The sequence below is a fragment of the Ixodes scapularis genome, unplaced genomic scaffold, assembly GCF_016920785.2.
Source record: "Ixodes scapularis isolate PalLabHiFi unplaced genomic scaffold, ASM1692078v2 PGA_scaffold3__209_contigs__length_174095766, whole genome shotgun sequence".
Lineage (NCBI taxonomy): Eukaryota > Metazoa > Arthropoda > Arachnida > Ixodida > Ixodidae > Ixodes > Ixodes scapularis.
The window spans coordinates 88,233,962-88,249,274 of record NW_024609868.1 but is presented as its reverse complement, the minus strand read 5'-3'; the positions used below and the strand labels follow the sequence as shown (position 1 = coordinate 88,249,274).

General features: G+C 40.6%; 1 protein-coding gene across 1 annotated transcript in view; it reads right to left on the bottom strand.

The window, feature by feature from the left end:
• LOC8043922 (organic cation transporter protein) overlaps positions 1-14,121 on the bottom strand; it is a 55,149-nt gene extending 41,028 nt beyond the window's left edge. Inside the window, exons 1-5 of the mRNA XM_040222152.3 lie at positions 13,911-14,121; positions 6,224-6,372; positions 5,407-5,510; positions 3,728-3,882; positions 2,063-2,231 (exon numbers count right to left, since the gene is read on the bottom strand). Of these exons, the coding sequence (XP_040078086.3) occupies positions 2,063-2,231; positions 3,728-3,882; positions 5,407-5,510; positions 6,224-6,372; positions 13,911-14,121 (788 nt within the window). The remainder of the gene's footprint in view (positions 1-2,062; positions 2,232-3,727; positions 3,883-5,406; positions 5,511-6,223; positions 6,373-13,910) is intronic.
• Between the last annotated feature and the right edge of the window lie 1,192 nt (positions 14,122-15,313).

Sequence of the window (15,313 nt, the reverse complement as noted above, 5' to 3'; positions counted from 1 at the left end):
ATGACTGACTATAACCTCAAATTCGTGTTGAGATTTGGAGACAATGACTTTAATCACTGGAAACGTCATAACGGTAGGACGTTCTAAGCCGCGATTACATTCTTATCAGTGGTCGTGATATGAGAGCACGGCATCGCGCGTTGATAACAATGCTTACATAATTGGCTAAATGTTTTAAGCTGTCATTTAGAATATCAAGGCAAAACGCAGGTTGATTCCAGCTTGCACCAAACTATTAAACATTTTTTTAATAAAGGGAATGGCAGCACATTTTATATATTTCACTTACCCAGGTTCGTAAAAAAATTAACTTTCTGGAAAATCAGGCGTAATGTATAACATAGTAGCTTAAATGGCAGGTATTCTATTCTAGTATCACAAAAAAAAAAAGAGCACAGCGATAACATATTCAAAAAACGTCAAGACTTTTTACAGTAAACTGCCCCACTATTTAGCTTAGGTATACTAGTGATTAATTCGGGTAATAAGCGAGTCATAGAGGGAACAAAACAGGTTTTGCCTCCTATCTGCTAACGTTTTTCTTCTGTGATGGAATTGCAAGATGCTACATTCGAATGGTAGTTTGGACTACCTGTTTCTCATGAGCACTTGGCTTTTCGACCAACTCCCCACCAGCGGCGATGGACTTCCGTTCCCGGTGCACTAGTCTCTGCATGCCGTCGCAGGAGAATGAAGGCGGCTGTTCACGAGACAAACTTTGTCCTGGAGCAGCTGCAGTTCCAAGAAGTTTTACCTCCCCACCTTAAAACCCGAACCCCGCGCCATCCGACTTCTGGCTGTGTTCCAATATGAAGGAGCACTGAAGGCTACACGGTTTTCGTCCAACGACGAGGTTACCGATGAAATGCTCCGTTGATGTCGTCAACAGCTGCGTTCGTACTTCTACGACAGCATGCAGATATTAGTGCAGAAGTAGCTGAAGTGAATCACTGCTGTTTGAGACTATATTGAAAAGTGATGCTCTCCTGGAAACAATGAAATTCCAAACTCTCATTTGAACGTAAGGCATTTCGATTCCATCAAATATTAAAAAAGTTTCAACCTAGGAGGCAAAACTTAATGACCATCCCTATAATGCAACCGTCGGTGTCCTGTCAAAAACGGAGCATAATGTATAACCATAGGAATATGACGGCAATTGAATTTTTATAGTTTGTTTATTTTTTCCGCCTTGGTCAGAAACAAACTTATTGTATAATATATTTTTTTACTTAAAACATGAGCCGATTCGACTACGTATGAAATAGATAACGCTGATACGTCTACATCGCTTCTGCGTGTCTGGTTGTCTTTTTTAACCGATACATATGTCTAATATACTTCTTTGTATAATGTTCTACCGTTTTCCTGAAACAAAGCAATTCGTAACAAAAGTGAACTACGACATTTGGGGGGCATTATCTTTTCACTGAGTTATACGAATGCAAATATCCGCAAGCACGGCTAAGACACATCCGATCCTGAGTGCAACTCAAAATAAAGAAAGACCGAAACAACAAATGCACTTCAAGGAAAAAAATAAAACTACGCAAAAATAAATTGACATAGGGTATTGCACAACTATTTGCATCATGGCAGATATTCACACAATCTAAATTGAACATTAATTAGAGGAATCCTTATCGCCGTTTTTCTTTTAACTTTAATCGGGGTATAAACTGATAATTTACAATATCTATCAAACAACAATGCCGGAGGTGATTTCTTGGGTACGAAGCGCGTGATTGAATGTGAGTCTTTACCGAACGCTGACTCAGCACTCCTGTTTCATACATGCTCAGAGTCTTTGCCGAAGAATGGACGATTCTGCGAATTGACACATCAGCTACTAGTTGGCGTGAGGTTATAAAAAGCGTCTATACAGGCTTTAAGATTACAGTACAGGACATTATATATTTAACTTACGAGATACACTAATTTCTACGGTGTAAATGGGTGAAGTACCAATAGCATTAAATATAACGATGTTTATAAGGTAAGTTAAAATTACGTTATGCAACACATACACGCAAACTCAAGCACAGGGGGATCTTTAACTCACATCCAGTTCAAAGCGAGTAGCAGGTACGCGAGCGATATGACCAGCTGCATGTGAAACCAGTCACGGATGAACCAGGCCAGTGCCACGAGCGTCAGAAGCCCAGTGGTCCAGCCACCGCTCGAGATGAGCGAACCCAGGGCGCGGTGCCGAGCAGACAAGACCTCCATTACTGAAAGAAACCGAGAAAGCTCTAATCACTCTACCCACGGTCCAGCTTGAAGATTTCTGTTCCACGCGTGTGTCCGAACATAGCCTCAAATACATTTCTTTTAGTATATCGTGGTACCCGTTTTATATAGGCTGCTTTAGTTTGCCTCGTACTTTGTTTCCTTGACTTTCGTTTTATTTTATATAAGTTAAATTTGCAAATTATTATCCCTCTGCAATAAGAAAGGCAGTAAAATTCTCCCATTGTCATATACAATATTAAACGCAGAAAGGTTGACCAAAATGAAGTTTTTTTTGTTGCTTTACCCGTCATATTCGAGCATTTAAGTCAATTCAGCATATGTTTAATATAAAAAAATTGTGTTATACTTCGATAATCGAAAATTTAGTTTTAGAATAATAAAGCACATTTATAAAACTATTAGCTAAGTTCGCTTATCGCTACGACTTTGAATTTTTTTGGCACACATATGTAGTTGCTATATTATAAGAAATGTTTGATTTTCAAACAGGGTCTAAATAAGACTGCCCTTACTCGCTGCTAGCCATAAATAAAAATATTTTATTAATGCTGGTCGCGTTCTAAATGTTAGCACTCAGGAGTCAGATCAAAAGGGGTCTAATGTGCAGTATTTTATGTGCTTTGCGAGAAGGCAAGCTTTTAAGAACTCAGAAGACAACTCGGGGGCCCAATGTAATCCCACCGGGGGCCCAATGTAATCCCACCGGGGGCCGCGTAACCAACCCGAGACCACCTAGGCACCAACCCGCATGTTACAGGCTTGTGAATGTAGTGTCTCATTGAGTAGATCGAGATTCGTCGAATCAAATCATACTTGTTAGGCAGAACCAGAAACCGGCTTGATTGGCAAGTAACAAACAGCAGGCAAAATATCTCAGGTATTTCTTTACCGAGAAGAAGCACTGAACATTTACGACTATAAAATACAAATTTGGCCTAGACGTTACTTCGTTGTTGTTGTTTTTTGTGTTTTTTTATAAGGGGGGTAGGACACACTGTTATTTTTCCGTTGTAATAAAAAGGTAGTAATTACAAGGTCATAAATATCAGGCATTAAAACACAAAGTGCGGAACTGCCTTTGAAGCCACCTTTTGCAGGCTAAATTTCAAATCTGCAGGGTTTGTTTGTACTACAATAGCTTATATCTCGTTGCAAAACCCAATATGCCCACGAGAGAAAAATAAATTAAGATAAATCATGTTTTGCGCGCTGTGTCATATTTAGCAAGGGTGCTTTCCAGCTTTAAAAAAATTCAAACAGATTCGTAACACGAAAACGGAGAAAAGTGAGAAATTCCGAAAGTACAAATTTGTAAGCAAAAAGGTTTCTACTAGTGGGTCTGCCAACCCCTTTTTTATATTTAAATATTTTATTAGATATTAATATGTACCCGTTTTTATGAACGCATCTCATATGTAGCTCATTCTGAACAATTCAAATTATAATGAAAACACAAGGAATAGTAATTCATTACCAAATGTAAATGTCGTATTCTGGATTCCTCCGATTCCCAAAGAGGAAATAAACCTCCCAATGTTTAGCATCAAAAAGCTCGACGAGAAAGCTGTCATGACACCAGCAACGATGGGAACAGGCACCATGAACGCCAATGCCCGCTTTCTTCCGTACCTGCAAATGAAAAAAGAAAACGAAGTCATCCTGATGAATTACTTCAAAGTATTTGCGCTTCGATCGTCCCAATGACCTTATTAATAGTGGTATGCAGGCAACTAACAAATGGACACAATGAAATAACTTTGATTGATCAGTGGTTTCGGGTTGTTGGTCAAAATGCTTGATACAATGCTACAGCGATATTGATAAAATGTATGATTGAAGTACCCATAAATCGAATTTTTTGCAAACTTTTACCCCTGACAACTAAAAAAAGAAAGGGGCTTGCTTCTTTGAAATTGGCTTGACATGGCTCCCATCGGGTGTTACTTGGATCTCGCCCGATATATAAGATGACCGAGGAGATGCCCGAGCGTCTGGATTCGGGTATATAGCTCGGAGTTAATCACTGCTATCCAATGAGTGCGATTTCTCCGATGTGACAAAATGAACGGTGTTTTCAAATATACAGTTTTTTTACTGCCCTGTCGCAGTCTTTGTTTTGAGGTCTAGTCATTCGCCAAGCTGCTTCCGTTGATTGCAGTGCTCTTCGAGAAAGTAGGCACACCTGCATTTTCAGAGTTAAGTTCGAGTGAGAACGAGCTGAACGATACTTCCAGTCAAAAGTGTGGAGGATGAAGAAGTAGGCGCGTAAGGGGGCTCAGGCGAAGGAAAAGCGCCATCACGGGCGGGCGAGACATAACGACCAAGTAGTCGGTGATCGAGCGCGCAGGCAGAGAACGTACAAGGCGGAGCAGCGGAGTTGAGGCCGCACAGGCACCGCCTCGCTCGCAAAAGCAAGGCGGACCGGAGGTCGGAAAACCGCAGCCAGTCATACCCCTCTACCCGGGCCCCGAGCGGGCATAGAACCACCTAAGTACTACCAAATATTATCTGATGGTAGCGTTTGTTGCGTGTGGTTTTCTCGGGGGTGAACGGAGCTAAGCATGATCAGGCAATATCAACGAACGACACACAGAACGAGCCTGTCATTCTCAAGCTGTCTGAGTTTGTCTAATCTCAAGTGTTCAATTAAGTCTAGGATTTTGTTATTTTCATGATTTACAAGAAATAATGAACGAAATTGAGAAATGGCAACGGGAATTTCTGATGTAACGTTTCGCTTCCATACTAGTCGTATCCCGAAATAAACAGGTAATTGCCATTTTAGTCGCTAAAAAATGCTTTACTGTCATAAGCACATCAATTCGCCTATATAAGAACTATTTTAAAGAAAGCACGGCGCCTTCAAATAGAATTTTTGTTTAATCGTTCTAAACGTTCCTCGAATCATAAAGAATGAGTGCATGATTAGGTTGTCTTAAGTGTGGAGAACGGTGATAATGCGTTGCAGTTCTCTCACACAAAACGACCTTACATAGTTAAATACACTGACCTTCATCGATGATACGCGGAAAATTGGATTCAAATCTGTCTAATATTGCCTAATTACAATTCAATTTGTACATCTGCCTAGGCAGTTAAAAGTTTTTTTGTTTTTTTTACATTGAACGATAGAGCTGAATGATATTTTCTCACCAATCTGAGAGATGAGCGTAGAAGAAGTTTCCAACCATGAGTCCCACCATGTACACACTTTGGGAAGCGGCTCGCAGCCAGATGCGATCACACACCAAGTCAAACTGCAGAAACATAAGCAAAGAATTGTGATGGCAAAGTAAAACCAGGAAGGGTTTGGGCGGTCTTGTGTGCCACAGTAGGGACCCTCTATAATTTGACTTATGTTGTTGTTGATGTTGTTTTCTTAAATTTCGAATCAACACAATAAAGATTGAATAATATAAAAAAAATATGTGGGACACTATTGTTCAGATCTTTGTGATAGGCCAAGAGGAACATGGTAAACATGGTGGCGGGAAAAAATGAATTATTTTATTTGAGCTGGAAGCACCTAGTGAGGCCGCCTTTTTTAACTCTTAAAATACGTAGTCACTGACATCCTAAGAAGCGCAGGGTGAGTTGTGACATTAAGCAATGCAAGCGTGACGTTTTGCATTGCTTAATGTCACAACTCAGACTGCGCTTTTTTTGGTCTAAACATATGTTTCGGCATCTTTATTCGCTCAGCTGCCTCCGTAAGTTGCGCTGATTGGCTCTCCGAGTGTTGTGCGTGAAAGTGGACGCACAGACTTTTTTAGAGTGTGGCAAGTCGCAAGCACGTTATTACTATTTTGCGATCAATAGAACCGCGGCTTTAGCCAATTAGAACGCCGAAGAACGGATGACAAAGCAAGAAGTGTGAAAAATAAAGAAAACATTTGGTATGTTGAGCTGTCGGTAGTTATAGAACCAAGTTGTGTGTGCCAGTGAGTAATGCTCTGATAAGGTAACAAACCTGATTGGTGAGTGTGTTGGTGTGGGTTCCTCTGTCGTACTCCCAATTCGAGCAGCGAACTCTAGAATCGTTGCGAATGAGGATACTGCCATTCAGCAGTTCCTCAAAAGCAAACATCTCGCACCGGCTTGTTGTCACTTCTCCGCTATCTGAAAGAAAAAAACAAGAAACAAGAATTGAGAAGTACGCTGGGCAATGCGCATCACAGAATGGATCATCCCTTAATGTGATAAGCATTGATAGGTTGCAGCGATTGGCTGCAGATCGTTTCAACCTACGGAGAGTAAACGTCAATGACGAACCTGAAAATATATTTGGACATCTAGAAATAGTCGGTTTCCCAGGATATTCCGACAACCAGACTACTTCAACATGCTTTGAACAATTGGTTTGGTGGATTTTGTTTCGCCGAATCATAGGCGATGGTTTACCTAACCTGCTCTTTGAGCCTCGCATTAACAGTCGTATTGGTACACGTGTCCCGATGGGATGTGATGCGTGTAGTCGCCTTTTGCAGCTCGCTTCCCTCTCAATTAACAAAGACAATACCTCGTGGGAGAGACGGCACCCAGGATCGCTTGTATATTATCACCCGAATATTCGTGTAAGAATGTATAAGTGTGTTTTTGTTATTTTCGTCACTTTTGTTTGTAACCACCCGGTTGGTGACAGGGTAACGTGGAGTGCATGAGCGCAATGCCCATCTCTACACAACTGCACACCGAGTGGCTCTGGGATATAATTATTATAAATAATAGCAATCTCACTGCACTGCGGAACTGAGCATTACAGAGGACGTAAAAAGCTATCCACTGTGTCACAACGTAGGCTGTCTTTACGAATAAAACGTATAGGCAAAACTAGATGGTTTAAAATGACCATAGTTACAAAAAAAAGAAAAAAACAGATTAGGGCAGACAAAGAAGAAAGCACAACAGCGAAGGCTCGAGCACAATTCACAATTTATTCGATATTTAGCCTATTATCGATAATTTGGAAACAATGTAGTTGCCTTGTGTTTGTTAAAGGAAGGACAAAAAAACGAATCAAAACTAGTGGAAAGTGTCGTATTTGCTTTTTTAACATCTTGCACAACCTTACAGGATCGGCAAGTAAGTTTGGTGAGAAAGCTGGTTTTCGCCCTTACTTTAGGCACAGTCTGTTGGCCACATTTCTGACACCTAATGTTGCTTGCGCTAACAAAAGAGAGAGAAGGACGTGGATTTTGTATCGGGAGGTATACACGGGAGGTGAGACAACAGCACCGCCGCCTTCTAATGGAAAAAAAAAAATATGTCCAACGTTTGCTTGCATTTGCGACAAATGCCGCAAGTTGGCACAGCACGTTTAGAATTATATCATATCTTCGGAAGTCACTCGAGGAGAACTCGTTATTCGCACGCAAGTTTTCAAAACCATGCCGTGTCTATACTCCGTTTCCCCTTACGTGCGGACGCAGCGGACGCTACGAGCTATCCCAGCGGATCCCGCTCTGTGAACGCAGCCCGTGAAACACTTTCCGTGCGTGTAGGAATGCTTTCGCACTCCTACAAGTAAGCAGTCTGAAGTGCCTCTGCCGAAATTTTATTAAACTGTATGTACAAAGAACCTCATATTATTGGAATAGAAGTACATGAACTGTTTGTCTGCCGGCGCACGAGCTGCCATTTTGTGGTCTATTTTCGTAAAATAACTCGGTATAGAATGAATGTGCCAAAAATCTGAACCCCACAATGTGGTTAATTCGGCCAGTTGGTTGTCCTTGCATTTTAAAAGCGCCCAAATTCTGAATACAGAATTACAGGACGCTGTGTTGTTATGGAGCTTGTCTCCACACCGTCAATTTTCACGCTTTTATGATTTTAATTACATCTCAATTACTCTACATATCCGATATCGGTTCCTCCATGTATGACAACGCAAGTCATGATTTTCAGAAATAGCCGGTTTAAAATATCTTAGTCTAAACGGAGCATGGGCGTGGCCCAAGTATAATCGCTATCACTTCCTTGAGCAGCGAGACTTTAGTCTGACACTTCAGGAAGCGCAGGGCTTTACAATTCGCGGTCATTTTATTATCGCTCCATAGGTATTAAGAGTGAAACAGTGACCGATAAGAAGGGCCAAGAGCCCACCACGAAGCCAGAAGCGCCAACATCTAAATTAAGAATGCCTAATAAACGACCTGCGTTGAGAAAGAGGAGTAGACGAGAGGCTCGCGGGGTCTTCAGAACGGCGAGCTCTGGTTGGAATGATTAGGGGGTAGACCTCAAGCTAGCTGCATTTGTGTTCACTGCACTCGTCGAGCGCGTTGGAACGCGGAACGCTGGATTCTGGCGTTTCGCTAACTAACATAACAAACAAACGAAAATTCCTGTTCTTTGTCCTATCTTTCTAAACATTTTGTTTTTTTGCTTGTTGTGTTGGTTAGTGACGATCTTGGTTTCAAAGTTTATATAAGAGGTTTAGTGAATAAACTTATTAGCTGAGTTTGAGACGTCGTCTGAGTCACTTAATTCCCTGTCTCATCTACTTTTGGCTGTTTCAAGGTTTTTTCACACCCAGTCTCTGGTGTTTTAACATAATGGCACTGAACCTGACACCTTACGTTGTTATGTCATGCTCAATGTTACTGCCCCGTCTCTTAATGTTGTCGTCGTTGTTATTCTTTTTTCAATGAATAATTTTAGCAACGTCATTCGCGGAGCTCCCTCCGCAGAACGCAGAGATTGCCTGTTTCAAGTGTTTTGCGGGAAAGTAGGGTTACCGATAGTTTTTACAGTGCACGGCTCTCTTTTCATACCGCCTAATTATCGAACCCATATTCTAGTATAAAATTTGCAAAGGGTACACCATACATCAAGACGTATGGATCTATCGCAAATACAGGGCTAGATCGTGCGTTTCTAATCTATGTCTAAGAAAGAAATAACCTTTATTTATTGTTATAAATGAACACCGGAATGTTTTTCGTTTTTGTTCTTTGTTGTGATGCATACTAGAAAGCGCACTTTACCAATCAGTGAAAATGCCACATTTGGACAAATAACTTTTCTTTCAAGAAAGCAATTTTAAATTTACCTTCGTGAGCTGTGCTTTGAAATCAAGCGCGCCAAATGCACGGAGTGATCGTTTTACATACTGACTTGTACAGTACTCATTACGAGTAATCAAATTACATAATTTCGATTACATGTTACAGCATTTTTTTATTGTGGTTGCTTAGAGATGGGTATCACAAGTGCATGCTGAATACTTTTAATATAATACAGGGTGGTTTCATTTGAAATCGAACACGCTTGTCGGGCTGGGTCTTTTGATTTTTTTTTTTAAATATATGTAATTGCCCCATTTCCGGAAAAAACAAAACCGCTTTCCAAAATTTTTTAAAAACATATTTCGCTTCACAAAAATTATTGGGTGGAGCAGGGTGAAAATCTGTTTTTTACTCTGCGATTTTTCTACCCAGTTCTGTACGCTGGTATGAATACGGGAAGCATGCAAAACTCACAGTAATTTTTTGATCTCTTGTATGTTATTTGGAGTATTTTTTAGTTTAAAGAAAAAATACTTTTGTAGTTTTGTTTATTGAGGTAAAAAATGCCGAACATCGTCTCTTTGACAATCCGGTGACATCTTCAGAGCCCTGTAACTTATGAGTTATTATATTTGTCGCTTAACAAATACTATCCGGGTGTAGCCCTATACATGGAATTTCGACGGGTATAAGTTTAGTTTATGTTATTTTCACTGAATTTTTTATATAAAATTTGAAATATCGTCGAAAATGAAATTAATTGATATTTTGAACCCACTTTATCCAAAAAGGCGATTTATTATTTCGTTCAATTTTTTTTATTATTGCTGCCGATCAAATTAACTTTCAATTGGCTTGATGCGATTTCCCCCTTTTCTTGTTTTATCTTCTAAAGAAGTGATCGAAATCGCTCCCACGTTCTCAGAACGGCCAAGCGCAGTTTCCGCAGGTCGCCTTCGCTGCAAAAACTATACTGCTTATTTGTGTGTTCAAATGCAGCGGGTAAATTAATTTCGATTGAGAACACTTGTGCTTGGCTACATTGTATTTTATTAATTTTTAATGATGGCAACTGACATTCCTTAGTCTGATATTTAGCGGTGCAGCGGATGTTCCATTATTCGACGTTTAAAGCCAGGGCACAAAGGGCGGAGAAAACGAAACGAGCTCTTCATGTAGCCAGACCGGGATCATATACCTGTACAATCTTTGCATTAAGCTCGGTGCGACAAAGTGGAGAAACTAAAAGTCTACAGAGACTTTGAGTGACTGCTTTCGCTGCCTTCTGTGCATGTGGGAATCCCTGCTTCTTGGCATCAGAGATATCGATCAGTCTTGAACAAAACCCAACACTTTTATTTTTAACTTCACACACTCGTTCAAACAGAAGGGCCACCGTCTCAAGTTCTTGCTTCGGCTCCAGTTTTCGTTCTGTCCGTCTCGACTTACCACGCTGTTGAACTTCTCGGGTGCATCCTACCGACCGCTGCGGTGCAAAGTTCAGCTCGCCCCCGCACTCGATCGTCTCCACAGGCAAGCCGATGCCGTTGTCAAAAAGTTCCAATATTGCGTTGCTCGTGAACTGGACTCTTTAAAGCACAACAACATATTGTTTTACAAGTGCATCCTAAATATATTAGCGTTAATTAATAAAAGTGACTATTTATCGCCAATTGGTGTTTGTGTTCTGTAAAAAATTGTCTTCGCTTAATGTAAACTCAGTCCGTTTTCCTCACTTTTTTTTGCAAACTGCTTTTCCTTCTTAAAGAAGGGCATGTGATATTACATATTTTTTCTATACACGCTGACAATAAAGAACAGGCGATTACATGGTTATTTGATCGCACGCGACAAGACACATCATTGACTGGCGCCCGTGCCGGATGCTTCCTGGGTGTAACGAAGATGGGCCTATAGCGCGAAGGGCCGGGCGTGCTGTACGTTTCTTACAAGCTGTGTATAGCACAAACAGATATATGACCCCGGTCTGGCTACATGAAGAGCTCGTTCCGTTTTCTCCGTACTTTGTGCCCTGGCTCTAAACATCGGATAATGGAACATCGATCCGCTGCACCGCTAAATATCAGACTAAGGAATGTCAGTTGCCATCATTAAAAACTAATAAAATACAATGTAGCCAAGCACGAGTGTTTTCAATCAAAATGCATTTAACCTCTGCATTTGAACACACAAATAAGCAGTATAGTCTTTGCAGCGAAGGCGACCTGCAGAAACTGCGTTTGGCTGTTCTGAGAACGTGGGAGCGATATCGATCACTTCTACAGAATATACAACAAAAAAGCGGGAAATCGCATCAAGCAAATTGAAATTTTATATTATCAGCAGCAATAATAAAAAAAATTGAACGAAATAATAAATGGCCTTTTACGATAAAGTGGGTTCAAAATAGCAATTAATTTCATTTTCGACGATATTTCAAATTTTATACAAAAAATTCAATGAAAAATAACATAAATTAAACTTATACCCGTCGATATTCCATGTATAGGGCTACACCCGCATAGTATTTGGTAAGCGAGAAATATAATAACTCATGAGTTACAAGGCTCCGAAGTTGTCACCGCATTGTCACGTGGCAGCAATTTCTATCACTTCTAGAGAAGATACAACAAAAAGGGGGAAATCGCATCATGCCAATTAAAAGTTCATATGATCGGCAGCAATAATAATAAAATTGCACGAAATAAAAAATGTCCTTTTTTGATAAAGTGCGTTAAAAATATCGGTTAAATTCATTTTCGACGATATTTCAAATTTTATATAAAAAATTCAGTGAAAATAAAATCAACAAAACTTATGCCCGTCGATAGTTCATGTATAGGGCTCCACCCGCATAGTATTTAATAAGTGACAAATATAATAACTCATGAGTTACAAGGCTCTGAAGATGTCACCGGATTGTCAAAGAGGCGATGTTTGGCATTTTTTACCTCAATAAACCAAAATACAAAAGTATTTTTCTTTGAACTAAAAAATAGTCCAAATAACATACAAGAGGTCAAAAAATTACTGGGAGTTTTGCATGCTTCCCATATTCATACCAGCGTACAGAACTGGGTAGAAAAGTCACAGAGTAAAAAACGGATTTTCACCCTGCTCTACTCAATAACTTTTTGTGAAGCGAAATATGTTTTAAAAAATTTTGGAAAGCGGTTTTGTTATTTCCAGAAATGGGGCAATTACATATATTTAAAAAAAATAAAAAGACCCACCCCGACAAGCGGGTTCGATTTCAAATGAAACCACCCTATACAATTATTTGTAACCGCTACTCTTTCTTTATTATCCCTCTCCCTTTGTTTCTGAATTTATAACTACTTTGTAATTCCTGTTTGAGCTACAATATTTCAATCTGTCCACTTTAATACTTTCTAGATATTGCAAAAAACGAATAACAGTACTGTACAAAAGGTATAAATGTGTTTGCAAAGCTTACGTTATGCCTTTTGGGGGTTTCAAGCTAGGACTGAGAGCTCTGTGATCTTACAAGAAGTCTTTCCGTAGTTATATTGATGGTTAATATAGAATTTGAGTCTCTATGAATCGCTCAAACAACCCTATCCTACCCTCCTACTCTGTTAAACATCCGAATCTGACCGAGACCACCCCTAAAATCTGGTGCTCCCAAAGATATCCACAACAAGATAATGCCATATCTAAGGCGGGTCGCAGACATATTTTCGCCACATCCAAGATAAACGAATAACATTCTACAAGAATCCTTTTTTTTTCATTTAATGTTTGAGAGTAGTTCTGTCTGAGGTTGATTGAGTTGCTGTGGCACATGCGAATGTGAACGTTCCTTCAGGCAACGAATCAAGACACTGCTTGCTCCAATGAGCTACTTTGAAATAGATTGAGCCCATAAAACATAGATTTTTTACACATGTGGGCATATTTTCGTCACCAAGATTGAAACGCATAAGCTCTTCCATTCCCTTTCCTAATAGCGCACTTTGTTTAAACAAGTTTCCAACAAAGGCCTCCTCAGGGCATGTCTCTAGCAGGTCGATGGTCAACCAAAAGTGGTGGAATAAAAAGATGGGTACTTCGTCTTCAGGTGATTCTAATACAATAATAATAAATGTCTGAAAAATGCGCCTTATTTAGAACCCGAAGAAATAAAAAAGCACCGGGTATTTTAGTAATACAAGTCCATTAAATGTTCTTTGGAGAATAAAGTAGTCTATTTGAGTACTTACTAAGCGAGGAATACTTGTAATGAATTGCGTTTTGTATGTAACGTGTACAAGACTCTTTACACACATAGACAATGTATACTCGTTGACTTACTCGATTTACGATACAGTTATATAATTGTCCTTAAAAGCATCACTGAGGGAAATAAATACTGTATGAGGCCCACGCCACCCCATCCACTTCTACTTCAATAAAATAGCAAGACTAAGACAAAACGAATTTTGTTTGCATAGTTGCGTTTTATCCACCTGTTCCATTTGATATTTCTCGAGAACCAAGGCACTATATTGGTCTTTTTTGCGCTAAGGTAAGGTGTCATACCGAGCGCATTTTTTTTAACGAGTTACTCCAATCTATTTAAAGGTAGCCTCGTCTCGTTCAACTCTCCCCCCCTTGTAAGATTTTGTAATGAAGTTTATGATTCACCGCTGATGTCCCGAGGTATTCCAAGTTCAAGCCATTCTTGGGTGCTCCAGTTGGAGAATAGAGGAGGCCTGGCGCACCAATGTTCGAGGGTCGGCGCAGTGAACGACGTGGCCATCGCGTGCCAAGCAGCGGGAAAGCCGCGGTACAGACAGAAGACAATGACAGGCACGTGCCATGGACCCAGGTGCACAAAGACGTCGTCGGTCGTCACCATCTGGGAGAATTGAAACAAAAGGCAAATTGAAGGACTGCTCGAGCAAAACAAAACTGAAGGCACTGGGAGCACATCTCTTGTCAGCCTATTTACGTTCTTCACTAAGTCGCTTACACAATAACCATTTTGCCAAAGCGTGCGGCGTGGTCCGCGGCGCCGAAAGAAATGCAGGGAAAGCTAGGTACAACCGGTTCTAGTATACGACAGGGGCGACGTCCAGCGGGCCAGGACAACACCATCTAAGAAAAGCAGAAAGCCTCCGCACAGTAATCACAGCCAGATCGATCGAGGCCTGAGATTGGGCACGAGTGCTGCGTCAGTGTTCGACCGGGGCTCGTGTTCAATCAGCGCGTCGATGGTCGGACTTGGGCCCAATGGCCGAGTTAGCACGATGCGACTGTGATGACGTTTCATGAGGGGATAGAGGCGATGCGGAGGCTGATTATTCTAGGTGATGTTGGCCAGAGCAGGCGAGCTACTCCGGTTCCCTTTCACTCTCTTCCCTGTCACGTGGTAGGTGATGTGCTGGCAGGTAAGAGTATAAAGGACTCCGCAAGAGGCCTTTTGAGATTTTTCAAAAGGGCCTATTAGAAGGCCTGAGGAAGAATGCCTGAACTCCCCGAAAACTTCTTTGGTTGAACTGCCTAAATGAAGACAGTGCGTGAAGAAATAAACACCTCCCGCCCACCCCCTCTTTCAGAAAGAGAGCGACAACTTAAACTGCAAATATGTTTGGGGCGAGCCTCCTCTCGGTGATTCCGAAAATGTGTATGCTTTGGGGTTGAGATTTCGAAACAAAAACATGTTTCGAAATTGCTCAAATTAAGCCTTGCATCATCAATTTGATGTTGACATATTTATTTATTGATACTCCCGGCAGCCATAGGGCAATCGAGGTGGGAAGGATACATCGATCAAGGTATATGAAAAGCAAGCACAGAATGTGGTAGCGCAGCAAAAAAAAAACAACAACAACAAAAAAACACATTACTTATATATACAGGAACACACGCAGAGTAGGAAAGTATTTTTTTAAGGGGTATCAAGGCCTGAAAGCTCAAAATCCTGGTAATTTGTTTATCAAGGCTAGAAACAATGTCAAACATTTTGAAGAAATAATTTGTTGGGGTAATGCATTCTAGGCATGGATAGTACGAGGAAAATAAGTGTATTTGTAGCAGTCGGTCCTGCA